This window comes from Choristoneura fumiferana, chromosome 3 (genome assembly GCF_025370935.1).
Source record: "Choristoneura fumiferana chromosome 3, NRCan_CFum_1, whole genome shotgun sequence".
In the NCBI taxonomy this organism is placed as follows: domain Eukaryota; kingdom Metazoa; phylum Arthropoda; class Insecta; order Lepidoptera; family Tortricidae; genus Choristoneura; species Choristoneura fumiferana.
In genome coordinates, this window is record NC_133474.1 from 11,746,064 (window position 1) to 11,760,086 (window position 14,023).

Genomic DNA, 14,023 nt, shown 5'->3' on the forward strand with positions numbered 1-14,023 from the left:
AATATGCATAACATAGTAGCATGACTGTATATATTGACAATACAATGAAAATTGTACAACAGTCGGCTGATATCAGCAAGGTCATAGATGACAGTGAAGTGGCAGAGCATTGCTCAGTGGCCTGTGTTTGTAGTCGTCCTGATATTGCTTACGCCTGTAGCCAGTTGAGCCAGTAACTGTTTTGGTTTGAACCATTGGTTGGCTGCTAAAAGAATATTAAAGTATTTAGCAGGAACAATTGATTATGGTTTACTGTTTGTATAAAGTAGGCAATTGACAATTTATATGCTTATACCGACGCAGACTTTGCCAATGATCATAATGATCGTAGGGTTTGCAATTAAATTGGGCAATAATATTGTTAAATGGGAGTCGCGAAAGCAGAAATGTGTAGTATTGTCAAGTTGTGAGAGTGCATATTTAGCTATTGGTGACGTATGTAAAGATTTATGTTTATTACAAATTTTCTGTCTGAGATATTTATTGAATTAAAGTTGAATTCCATTATTGTACACAATGATAACCAAAGTGCGCACAAATTGTTAGAGAAGAGAGAATACTGTCACAAGCGCACTAAACACTTGTACTATTATCTATTCTGTGACTAAACACATATAATATATAGGGTATCATTATGTAAAAGGCCTAGTAGAAAGGATTTTTTAAAATGTTAAGTACTTATCTTAGCACTGAAAGGATGTTTGCAGACCTATTAACTAAACCTTATGGTTCATGCAAACATCAGAAATTTATGGCAAACCAGTCTGTACTGCACTGCACCTATTATAAAAGGTTTGTACAGGTAAAATATTGAAAAAATGTGGAAACTACAACAGAAAGAAAGCCAAAATGTACACGAATTTCACTGCATGGAAATTCAAAAATCTTCTTATCATCGACGGCTTATAGACGTGCGTGCCTATGAGGACGTAAAAAAACGTGTCACCAATATATACTGAAAGCAAAGACAAACAAAGACCCGTGAACGAGCCTTGCACAAGTTTTCAAAAATTCTGGCCTGGCTATATTATGCTGCTCAGAAAACTTGACAGTGAGCTAGCTGCTTATAGCTCCGTGTCAGACTATCTAGAGCCTATAGAGGCTACAATTACGCTAGTCCAGCAGCTAGCGGACATAAATAAGGTCATTGACGATGAGGAAATTGCGGAAATCCTATTGTCGGAATTACCGCATACAATTTTTCAGACAATTATTGCCGAGCCACTGAAATAAACCAGTAGTATGTGGAGCAAAAAAGTCATAAAATTAGCATTCTAATTAGAACACTAAGGGAAGAGATGCCTTGAAAAATACAATAACATCGGAATTACAGAAAACATGAAGTCGTGTGAAGACATTCTAAAGTTATCAGTACAAAGATGATACGACTCCGGCGGCGCCGAACTCTTTTGCCTTCGTGTCGGAAAATGGGATAAAATGAAGAAAAAGTTTCAATCGATACATGTCAGTCACCAATAACGTCAATAAAAACGACAAAGATAAAGTGGATTGGATATGCTTCTTTACCTCATGGGAGAGCAGGCGGAGGATTTACGATTCAACTTAACATTAACGTTGAGGCTGAAAATACTTGCATAAAAGAATAAGGCTTGAAGAAAATTGATAATCATTTTACACTTAAAGGAAAGTCAGTCAGTGTACGCGAGGTGCAAACTTAACAGCAGGAGATAAGAGCCAAGGGAGAATGTGGATGAATACATCAAGGAATGACATGAATTCGCTGAAGTGTGCGAGCTTAAGGACTTTAAAGAAGAAATGTTAAGTGATCAAGTAGTTGCAGGCGTGACAAGTAAGAAGGAGAGGGAAAGAATGCTATCTACCCAGATACCCAAAACCTACTCTAGGTTAGCATGTCACGTCACGTCATAAGACCGCATGAAGAACATTATGGATTGGAGTTCTGACTCGAAAGAGTACAATTCCAGATTCATGCAAACAGGAATCAGTAAAAATACTTGGCCTATGTTACGAATAAAGATGGCTCTATCTTAAGACATGTTTTATTACGTCCACCAACCTAAGATGGTGTCAGAAGTGAAGCACTGAAGTCTTTCATTCTGTAATCGATTCTTATTCTTACAAAAATAAAATAATGGCGGGCGACGAGGACAAGAAACCGCCTAAAAGAGGCACCCACGTGGGAGCGCCGCCGCCCCACTAAACACTCGCGCAAATGGACTTGAGGAAGACGACAAGCGAAAGGTGGCAATTATTCTAAATAATGTGGGTGCTGAAGGGTTAGTCATATTTAACTCATTCAATGTCGACATGGACGTGATCAAATACGACGGGCTCATGCGGGAATTTGGCAGCCATTTCACACCCAAAACAAAAATCACAGTTGAAAGGAACCGCCTGTTTAACCGCCGACAAAACATTAACGAAGACATTGAGAACTACGCGACCGCCTTAAAAGATATAAGTCTCCGATGTGACATTAATGACGATTGCTTAAAGACATATTCTCGTGGAATTTAAATGCGGATGGACAATACATTAGAGAAAAACTTTTCATCGAGAAGCCTAAAACGATCAAAGATTCAGTGGATATGGCAAAGATGCTAAGAAATACTAAAATAGATTTCATGAGAATTTGCCAGCCACATGACACTTCAGAAGTAATAAACAAACGCAGCCCTCAAGTGAACACACCACAACCATCACATCAAGCGCCGCCTATACAGCAGACCTTTTTTGAGGCAGCCCTCATCTCTGCGTCACCGCCATCTTCGCGTCAAGCTTGGACCCCACGTCAACAAGCCGTGTGCGATGTCCAGCTCGTGAAGAAGAATCACTTCGCACAGGTATGTAACATGGAATGGAATATTAAGAACGACACGCTTCGGTAAAGATTTAAAAATCAAAACACAATCTTGAATATCAAAAGAGGAGTTTTGAAGGTTGTTGCTTCAGTCTAAGATCTCTGTGGATATACCATACCATCACATGCATCGCTCCTAGCTGCGAAGCTTTTCTTACAAGAACTATGGAAAGAACGTTAAGTGGGATTCGCCATTAACAAAGGAATTAACAGAGAAATTGTAAGAAATTCGTACTGAAGTCGATGACATCGGAAATATATCGATAAACAGATGCTACCCGAAAAATATGCATGAAAATTGCTACGAGTTACATTGATTCACTGATGCCTCCTTGAAAGCATACGCGACTTTAGTTTTTCTTGTCAATGGTGCTAACAAAAGTTTTGTTATTGGCAAATCTCGACTTGTCCCAGTGAAAGATCAAGAAAACCTTAAAATTCCTCGAATTGAACTGTTAGGAGTACTAATAGAATGTCGACTCATTAACTTTGTTTTAAAATCTATTCACTTGAAGATAATAAGATAAGACATCTTGTGGACTAATAGTCAAACAGTTCCTAGTACAAGGCCAGGATACGTCGCCATGTAATGCAGATATAGCCATATACATGTTCTTTTTCGACTGGGGAGGACTTAAATAATTAGTTTTATTAGCGTTGACATACTTGTAAACTTTTTTTTACCATTTGAATTATTTATTTTTTTGTGTACCTATAAAATTATTTTATTTTAATCATAGTTTTAATTTTATCTTTGATTACTGTACGCCTATCAGAAAAACATAATGTTGCATGCCAAACTTTTCCACCACTGTAATCAGTTACTTATAAGTACATATGTTTACAAATAAATCACTTTGACTCTGACTTTGAGGGTCCAACGGAACAAAAACAATCAATGGATGTCAATAACCTGGACGTGAGTGACAGTGTTCAACTAGACATTAGTATCAATATACAAGACTCCGACTGAAGTTATCAAAGAAGATAAAGGAAAAGAACAACAACAACATGGTTTTCTTCAAGACACCAAAATTCAAAAACTAAAGATCATACCTACAATCAGAATATTTTCCGTTCGAATTAGAGGGTAGGTAAAGAGACAAGTATGAGTCGAAATCTAGGATAATTTAAAGACAGTAAAGGACGCTAGAAAAACGCCGACTGGTCCTTTGACAAAAGATAATTTTATTTGAATGCTGATTGGTCTGCCTAGATGGTGCAGCGCATCAGCCATGTTCGCTGAGTCACGCACGGACGGGTTTGCAGCAATTTTGCGCAAAAAAGCAGCGTCACTGCTGAGTAGAATAAGGAGCAGCCCAAACAGCATCTTAAAGATAATAGCTGATCATGTTTGTTGTCCTGTTTTAAACGAAATTATTTTAAGGGTGAAATCCAACGTAGTTTTTAAATACTAACATTATTTTTAAGATTGCTACTAACAAAAATGAGATCTATGTTATCTTTATAAATAAAATAAATTATTATTATTATTATTTACATATCATTTATTTATATCCCATACTCATAAATACCAAGGAATACATAATTCACAAACGAACTAATTATGAAGACGCACTACGAAAATAAACACGTGGGTCATATCATATCAATCATACATTAATTCGACAATCGTACTGGATCCCAAAGTCCAGTTCAGCAGGTTCTGAAGAAATACTCCGATTGTGTTAAACATGGAGGAGGTCCATACCATATAAACAACCACCAACACCAGCTTTACCCAAGGAAAGAGTAAATTACAGGTCTCCGTTTTCATATTTAAGAATGGATTAAGTTGTCAACCTGTCGAATGATCGGTAAAGGTTGAACTGTTGAACTAAAGTAGGTTCGTAAGTAATTAAAGTAATGATTTTAACTTAACTACCTAGTACAAAATAGGCAAAGCAGAGAATTATGTGAAAGAACAAATTATTTTTTTCAACCAGATGATTTCAACGAAAAATTCCCGACCAGTAAAATCGCGACAGAACATTTTTTAGGTACTAGAACAGCAGGACAATTGAAACATCCAACTATCAGAAATCAAGTTTTGAACCTGTGCAGCAGTTAATAAGAGTGTTGCTTTGATGAGTGTTGCATTGGATGAGTGCAGTTCCACAATACCACGCAAGTCTGACAGAAGTGACAATTTGTTAACGAATTTCGTGAGCCAACAGAAAATGCATACCTATCGCTCAATACGCTTATTGCCCAAACGACAGTTCACATCACAACAGTCACCCTACAGTTGATTTCTAGAAGAGTTGTCTTAAAATTGTACATCATTTAGGTATTTAGGTTGCCAATTCTAGCCACGCTTGGAAAGCGAATTGGCAAACGCAGTTTAGGATGTACCTAAAGGTTGCCAAGAAGACGCTGCTGTCCATCTTCTGCTGGTTAATCCCTCAGCCGATTTCTACGGCGCCCATGGGAGAGGGGGGACAACATTCTAACGCCGGCGCCCCACGGCAACGATACGGACGGATGACCTGGTTAAATCGCGGGTTCACGGTGGATGCAGGCCGCTTCACACCGAAGATACTGTAGATCTATGGGGGAGGCCCATGTCCAACAGTGGACATCTTAAAGCTGATAATAATATGATGGTGACGATATCATAAAATTATTTAAATATAAGAAAAGTTATGAAACGGTAATTAAATTACTTATCGTGACAAGGATACAGTCATCACATCACGTAGCCCGGACAGGTCATTGCAAAAAAATCGCAACGCGGTAATAGAACAAGATTAATAGAGTCGTCTTATGCGCAGTATTATTGAATTACTTATATTTTTCAATTATATTTATAACGGTAACCCAAAATTGAATATATGATTAGAAAGTATTTCCATTAAAATTATTAACCGTTTCCAATTTCAACATATTTAATATTTAGAGATAATAAGTAAATAATTTTACTAATTTCAACTGTCACAAAACTGTTTCAGGAATGCCAATTTCACAAAACATATAAGTATAGCAGCAGCAACATAGCAGATAGTAAATTGGCAGATAGGCAACTAAAAAAGTCACATGTTAAATTACTATAACATCCGGTTTAGATAATCATAATTTTAGGTAGGTATTATGACTCAATTTTAATCTTGTTCCATTTCCATATCTGTTTTTGCGATGACTGATGAATTTATGACTTGTCAAGGGGTATGAAATAGGTCTCAGATCAGGGCCATTTCAAAAAGGTTGTTGAGTATATTTGAGACGAAACACCAACGAAAACGGTACTTACGAGACGCGTGTGACTCACGCACAGCACAGGTATCACATAACATAATACTAAAAAGTAAAAAGTGGCTACCCGCATCTAGTTAGCTGGAGTAACATAGGTACTTTATATAAGACGCATGCCGGGCCTTTGGATTCCATTTCCATTCTTTCTGGGCCAAACCGCCTTGAGGTCCCTTATGACAAAGATGGTAATGTCCTATATTGCGGTCTATGCATCGGACTGTGCGAACTGCAGAGCCGTCATCGCATTATGTTTGCATTGGGCTGTAACAAGTTTCATCTAACTGACCATTTAGGATGGGTCTAACTAAAGAGAAATAATCTATATTTCACCGAAAGAGATGAATATTTTATTTAAAAAAAAAACACATTAGGTTGATTAGGTACAGATGTGGTGATCATTTTTTTGCCATCGTATTTTGTCGGAAATATTCGTACTTATTTATCTTGTTTTCTCATTAGCTTCAGTATACTTCAGTAAGATATTTGAGAAAACAAGATAAATATGAACTTTTCCGACAAAATACGATGGAAAAACATTATTCAATAGATCTGTGTATGGAACATGCATCTCTTTCAACAAATTTCTTATTCATTCTCTGTTAATAACCAGTTTGTTTATCATCATTTGGACATAATTGCGAGTCATGCCAAAAGAAACTAAATACCTTCTTGCTATATAATAATATATCAGTGTTGTAACATAATAATGCGGTATAATATGGCTCAGCAACTGACGTTATTACAAAAGTAAAACTCAGATGCCTCTTCTCTTCTGTCGGTTTTCGAAAGCCCAATATTTGAGCTAGGTACATACATGGACGAAAAGAGGTATATCTACTTAGAATATATTAGTCCTGTGACTACAACTAAAACATCTTCACATTTATTATTAAATCTAAATTCACTTTTATAGAAGTGTCCCTGTCCCTATGTCCACAATTTAAAGATTATCCACTATTTATTGAACATCCGGGCCCTTACATACATAAGTATAGTCAAGGATGAACATTTTGATAATATAAATAAAAAAATGAGACTTTTTTATAGGTCTAATTTCTTTTGGCATAAGTAGTTCTCGTGGTTTTAAGTATTTATCAATTAAAATTTTAAATATAAAATCATACTAAGTCATACATAATTCAGCTTCATATTATGCAGTGATTTTGGTCAAAAAATATATCTACATGAACTTAATATCTAAATAAATCAAAAGTTTTTTAAATAATAATATCGCATCAGTGTATTTTGTATTTGATAATTTATCTAGTAATAATAAATAATAAATAATGTATTTCTAATATTTTAGAGTTTAATTAATCAACCGCCGAGCTGTTAGGGGATTCGGAATCGCTTTTGGATCGGACATATTTGAATCGGATTACCAATCTCTAGTGTTACATGAATGAGAGAGGGTCCACATTTGAGTCATTTTAGCGTATTGTATTTTCGTCGTATAGCATCGACGAGTATCATGATCGTTAGTTTGGGAAAAGATAATGCAACAGGCTGTATCAGATACGTCACGATCCATGTGCACCGCGTACCTTTAATACCGCACACACTGATAAATCGGATACTACGCGTATCACGATAGGAGTAAGGACGTTTTTTAGGGTTCCGTAGTCAACTACGAACCCTTATTGATACTGTGTCATGATCATGATACAAAGTTATGATTTGATTTTGATACGTACGTGATACACTGCAAACCGTCTAGTCGGATTTTCCTTGATTATTAAAGGGGATACGGTATTGCTATACAATAGGTACTACGCTGAATACGGCAAAATATGAATGTATTTTTATACACGATAATGCTACGGAAAGTGAGCGACCATATTTAGGCCGCGCGTCCTCAACACTCCTGGTCTCGGTACACTAAAATGATATAAATGTGGACCCATTTTAGTGCTTGGAGTTAAATTCTTAACAAAAACCTAAAAAACATATAGCAAAAAGTAGTAGGTATACCTACTATATTATACTGTATTTATAAATTATTGTAGTATATAACACTCAGACCAAATAAAATATAAAGAGGGGTTGTCATTTGGACGACAAAGAAACTGGTAAAACTATGCCCAAATGCACGAGGCAAAGCGTAATTCAGACTAGTTTTTTGCTTTGTTGTTAGCAGAAGAATTCTGTCTTTACTTCTTATTTGGTCTGACACCTCGTCTAAGTAATAACTTGAATGAAACTTACAATTTGCCTGTGCTGGCCTTTAAATGCAAATACCACTATTTGTGTTTTGACTAGAAATTAATTATGTACTTATCTTAGAGTATTATTGACACATTTCCTAAATGTAGCGGTAACTATTTATCAGCCATCTACTGGTGGGCCTAGGTATACCATGGATACTTCGGTATTTCCATAAACAGCAGACACAGTTGGGTACAACCTTTTGTTAGGTAGACCTAAAACATAAAAAAACAAGTTAAATAAGTCTAAATTAATATTTTGATAACATTTCTTTATTATATTCTATAAGCTCAGAAATAAACACTATTAAAGTCTTAGAATGAACTTAATGCATTTGAGATCAAAAAGGAAAGAAATTGAACTGTGATGTGACCCAAAATATCGAGTTTTATTTAATATTCTTACCTTTAAATGCAACTCCTAAAAATTCATAATTTCTTTCAAATGAGAGAGTATTATCTTCACAATCTAATATCACCCTTATGCGCTCACCTACCTAGAAAGACATTCAGAGGTAATATAAATAAAGACAAGGACAGTAAAGAGCAAGGCTCCATCTTTGAGTGTGGATGACGTCAAATCACACACAGGATGATTACGTATAGTCTTTTTAAATTCAAGTTCAAATTCAAATATTTTTATTTGCAGTTGCAAAATTAATTTCATAAATAATCTCGTACCACTTATCAACCTCTTTAATTAAACGATATCGCCGCTTCAAATGAGCAGCAGTATATAACGAAATTGCCATTTAGATCAGATATTAACAATTTAAAAAAAAAATTGTGATTGTTTAGTACCTAGTTGTTTTTTCACAATTATGTGTACAATTGGCAAAATTTCATCTTTATAAAAATATTGTTACAATTTTCCGTTCTTGGAGGTATGTGACAAAAACATTTATTGCTCTTGCTGCAATCTAAATGTAGCTAACACTGAAGATCAGCAATATCAAAAGACATTTGGACACAGCCAAACATGCCCTGAATTATAATAACGCTTTTATTTATTATGATTATTATGTAATGCTGAAAATTAGCAATGCAACACATTTGACAACATCAATGTAGTTTATGATTTGAATAAATCTACTTTTATTATAAATAATCGTACCTTATGTTACGTTAATTTCGTTAATCTTATTTTATTTATCACATCATGCTGTATGCAAAGTGACGTAATATTTTAGTATTAGCAAGTTAATAATTATTAAAAAAATAAATTAAAACTACACTCAGCGGCACAAAATTTGGCGCACTCTGTAACAAGGCAGATAAAGCCTTGTCAATTGTTAACCTCTTCCTCATTTCATGTTTTGGTTTGTTTTAAAAATTGTTTTAAATTTCAATCTTCGAATATTCACTGTACTTTAAAATTCAGCACTTTGTTTTTATGTCAAAATTCATTCTGCGATCATCAGCCGTACTATAAGGACATGCTAAATATTTTTATTATTTTGACATCAATATCTATTTGATCATAATATTATCATAACAGTTTCACAGTGCAGTTAACTACAGTGTTTTATAACCAGTTTCATCACACATTTGTATCCTGTTTTACTTAACCCTCTAAGGGATCTTGAAGGCACAATTGTAAGTCCTACAACATTTGTAACCGTTTTAGCTTCTTTACAACGTCCCAAGTTTATTACTTTTTATATTAAGTTCTTTTTTTGTATGCCTCGTCTTGTTACAGGTGCCTTCTATCTTACATTTAAATAAACCTCTTGAACATCTCCTGTCTTTACCTCTTCATCATCATCTGTCACACGATGATGATGAAGAGGTAAAGACAGGAGATGTTGAAGAGGTTTATTTAAATGTAAGATAGAAGGCACCTGTAACAATGCATACAAAAAAAAGAACTTAATACTAATAAAAAAAGAACTTAAAACTAATAAATTTGGGACATTGTAAATAAGATAAAACGGTTACAAATGTTGTAGGATTTACAATTGTGCCTTCAAGATCTCTTAGAGGGTTAAGTAAAACAGGATACAAATGTGTGATGAAACTGGTTATAAAACACTGTAATTAAACTGCACTGTGAAACTGTTATGATATTATGATCAAATAGATATTGATGTCAAAATAATAATAGTTATTTATGTGGCTGGTGCATAATGAGAGGCATTAAAGTACGAGTGTGGTTTTATGAAACGAGCCGAAGGCGAGTTTCATAATAAGATCACACGAGTGTTTTAATGCCTAATTATGTATAGCCGCATACATAACTTTATCTACATGCATATCATAAGTTTTCTATAATATGTTCAGATATGGCCTGTATTTTGACTTTGACTTTGACTGACTTTGACTTGGCTTTGACTTTGACTTTGAATAATAATTATTATCTACATGCATGTCATAAGTTTTCTACAACATGTACAGATATGCATTATTAAAAAAAGTATTACCGATACTTTAATGTGAACATTAAGATGCACCCGCAGATACCAGGTTTCTTAATAAAGGCCATTTGATAGTCGTTTCTGAACATATAATAGGGAAGTTATGCTATGCATGTAGATAAAAATACTTAGCACATCCTTATAGTACGGCTGATGATAGCAGAATGAATTTTGACATAAAAACAAAGTGCTGAATTTGAAAGTACAGTGGATATTCGAAAATTGAAATTTGAACTGAATTTTAAAACAAACCAAAACATGAAATGAGGAAGAGGTTAACAATCGACAAGGCTTTATCAGCCTTGTTTCAACTCTACATACAAAAATTACCCATTATTGCATACATTTGAGGCCAGATTTTTTACCACTCTGTATATTTATTTCAGGTCAAATTTTGATAACCCATATTCTACAATAAAATTAAACTAACCAGAAAAAAGTAAAAGATTCTGGAGAAAAAGAACTCAAAAAAAATAAAGAAATCAAATTTACTCAAAGGACACATGATATTAAAAACTTATTAACATTGTAGCGACTCCTAGCGCCATGTAGTGAACAACAATAGAAACTCCAAGCATGTTCTACATCGCGCTATCGAAGTTTCTCAATGCGGTCGCATATATACAAATTCCGACGCTCTTCCTTCGGACTATGGTCCCCAGGCATAACACCTGCCTGGAGAGAGATCTCTCTATTGGAGCCTCCCCCCACATTGGTGACCCCGACAATGGACACAAACGCAGCCTTCGAAGACATCAAAGACGATGATGCAGTCTCACAGCAGGCCAGACTAACCACACCGTGCACCACTAGCATGTAACTACACATTACCTGGTATCTACAGTGTGACAACCTCAACTCAACGCAGCTCACCACAGCTCATCGCAGTTCACGCAGCTCAATGCAACTCGTCACAATCACGTCGGGGTCACCAATGTGGGGGGAGGCTCCAATAGAGAGATCTCTCTCCAGGCAGGTTTTATGACTGGGGACCGAAGTCCGAAGGAAGAGCATTGGAACTTGTATATATGTGACCGCGTTAAGAAACTTTGATAGTGCGATGTAGAACATGGTCGGAGTTTCTATCCGTTGTTCACTAGATGGCGCTAGGAGTCGCTACAACATCACATTTATGGATTTTCAAATTGATTCAATCAAATATACAAAAGATGTTTATAAGATGAATTGCAGATTTTCTCAATAGGTTCAGTAGATTCAGAATATATAAACAGTAAAGTTCTACACCAGGTATGGCGAAAACCTTTATGGGCCTTTCCAATTTTTATGAAAACCATGATAACCTGACTATGCCATGCCATCATAGATTCTTAACTTAGTGGTTGCACCACTGAGTAAAAAACTATAAATAAGCACATGTATCTGATGCTAAGTGACATGCCCAGATTATTTTGTTGTTTGCCACAACTTGCATGCATATTAGTTTGCCATCCTTCTTTACACTGTCTTGACTGTAGCTTGTATTTTCTTGGTTGTTTTCAAAAATTCTGACATGTTTCTAAACTACTTACACAAAATTAAGCAAATCAGACATATGTTTATGTTGACTGTTGAATTCTATGTACATGAACATTTCTAATATGCAAGCACATTTTACCATAACTATTCAGCAGATAAAGCAAACAATTCAAGCAAATATAAATACATAAAAAGAAATAAAATGTTTACAGATCTTACTTGATATTTTGGACAGTTGTTAAGAAGTGGATAATGTCCTTGAGTATCACCATTGTGCAGTAAATGGTTGTCAACCAAATTCCATCCCCAACTTTGGTTATCAGCCCCCAACAAACCGACATATCCTTGGCATTGTAATGGTGCATCTTTAGTTGCAATACCAACAACAGCCACAGTGCCCAATGGTCCTTCCCATATCACCTCCCACGCGTGACGACCAAAATTGAAGCCCATTTTTCCACGACATGCATCTGTACTTTGCGCCACTGGGTTCCTGATAAAAATGAAGACATATATCAATTAAAATAAATACATTCAGAAAAATAATCATAGGTACTTCCTAAATATCATGATTACCTGTGCAACGTGAATCCATTAGCCTTAACATATATATTACCTGTGCAACGTGAATCCATTAGCCTTAACATATATATTTCTTGAGCAATCGTGTGGGTTCCACGCGTGACACAAAGCCTTAAGTTTTGACTTGTACGTTGATAACGTAGACAGCAGATCCGACTTCATTACCTCCTCCGCCAATCTTTTAAGACAATGTGTTCTCCAGACATCGTTGTTTTCATCATTGAGGATTCTGTACCAACTCTTACAAACCAACGAACAATTTCGTAGATCTTTTAAATTTAAATATGAAAATATATTTTCTAAAACAATGTCTGGGACTAATTCAGCGATTGAGTAACCTTCACAAAGATGTATATCGTTTAAATTATATGATAGCTGCTCCATTTCTTTAGACGAATTACCAGCACCAAACAGATTTGTTATCATCCTCCCTCTTTTAGGTTTACTTTTACTGATTCATTCAAGTATTAAAACTGATTGTCCAAAATTATTATCAATACATACGTATGTCACATCGACATTCTTCATCTGTCAGTCACCCCTCCCTAGTCATCCTTCCTTCCTTTCCTATCCTACCGCCTACCCCTACCACAGAGCACCAGTGTTGCCATCTCCTAGAAAGTCGAGTCGCTAATCGCTAAACTCAAAATCAAGTCGCTAGAAAGTCGCTATAGTAGATTGATAACCAAGGGTGGAAAGTGACCCATTTCATCCGAGGCACATTAAAGTTGAATATTTTGCAAACAAATCACTAAATCGAAAAATCGGTTTAGCAACACCGTAATGATTTTAAAAAATTACAGCTTTCTAGCATTGATAGCCCCTGAGCAAAGCCGCAGACGGACGGACAGACAGACAGACATGGCAAAACTAAAAGGGTTCCTTTTTTGTCATAATGGCTCCGGAACCCTAAGAAAACGAGTTGGTCACAACCAAGGAGCTTATATACAAAACTGGAGGTTGAACGCCGAACAAAAAAGTTTGACCTTTATTACTTATTTATATATTCCATCTCTTTCTTTCATATTTCACGAATGACTTCCATCTCTTTTTTAACCTAACTAAAGAAAGAGATGAACTATGTTCGTGGTGTAATAAAGATCAAATTTCTTGTTTCAAAGGGATGTTCGGCGTTCAACCTCCAGTGTTGTATATAAACTCCTTGGTCACGACGTGCATTTAGATGGCCATGCCGAAACGTGAAAAAAAAGTTTCATTGACGTAACTCAATGAGGGCCATCGTTTTTTGTCTC

General features: G+C 35.6%; 1 protein-coding gene across 1 annotated transcript; it reads right to left on the minus strand.

Moving 5' to 3' along the window:
• Positions 1-833: 833 nt before the first annotated feature.
• Positions 834-13,340, minus strand: Fsn (F-box synaptic protein). The gene is made up of 4 exons (XM_074085642.1): positions 12,805-13,340; positions 12,408-12,681; positions 8,705-8,795; positions 834-8,514 (listed from the first exon to the last, which is right to left on the minus strand). The coding sequence occupies exons 1-4, from the start codon at positions 13,194-13,196 to the stop codon at positions 8,420-8,422; spliced, it is 852 nt and encodes a 283-aa protein (XP_073941743.1). The 5' UTR covers positions 13,197-13,340; the 3' UTR covers positions 834-8,419.
• Positions 13,341-14,023: the final 683 nt, after the last annotated feature.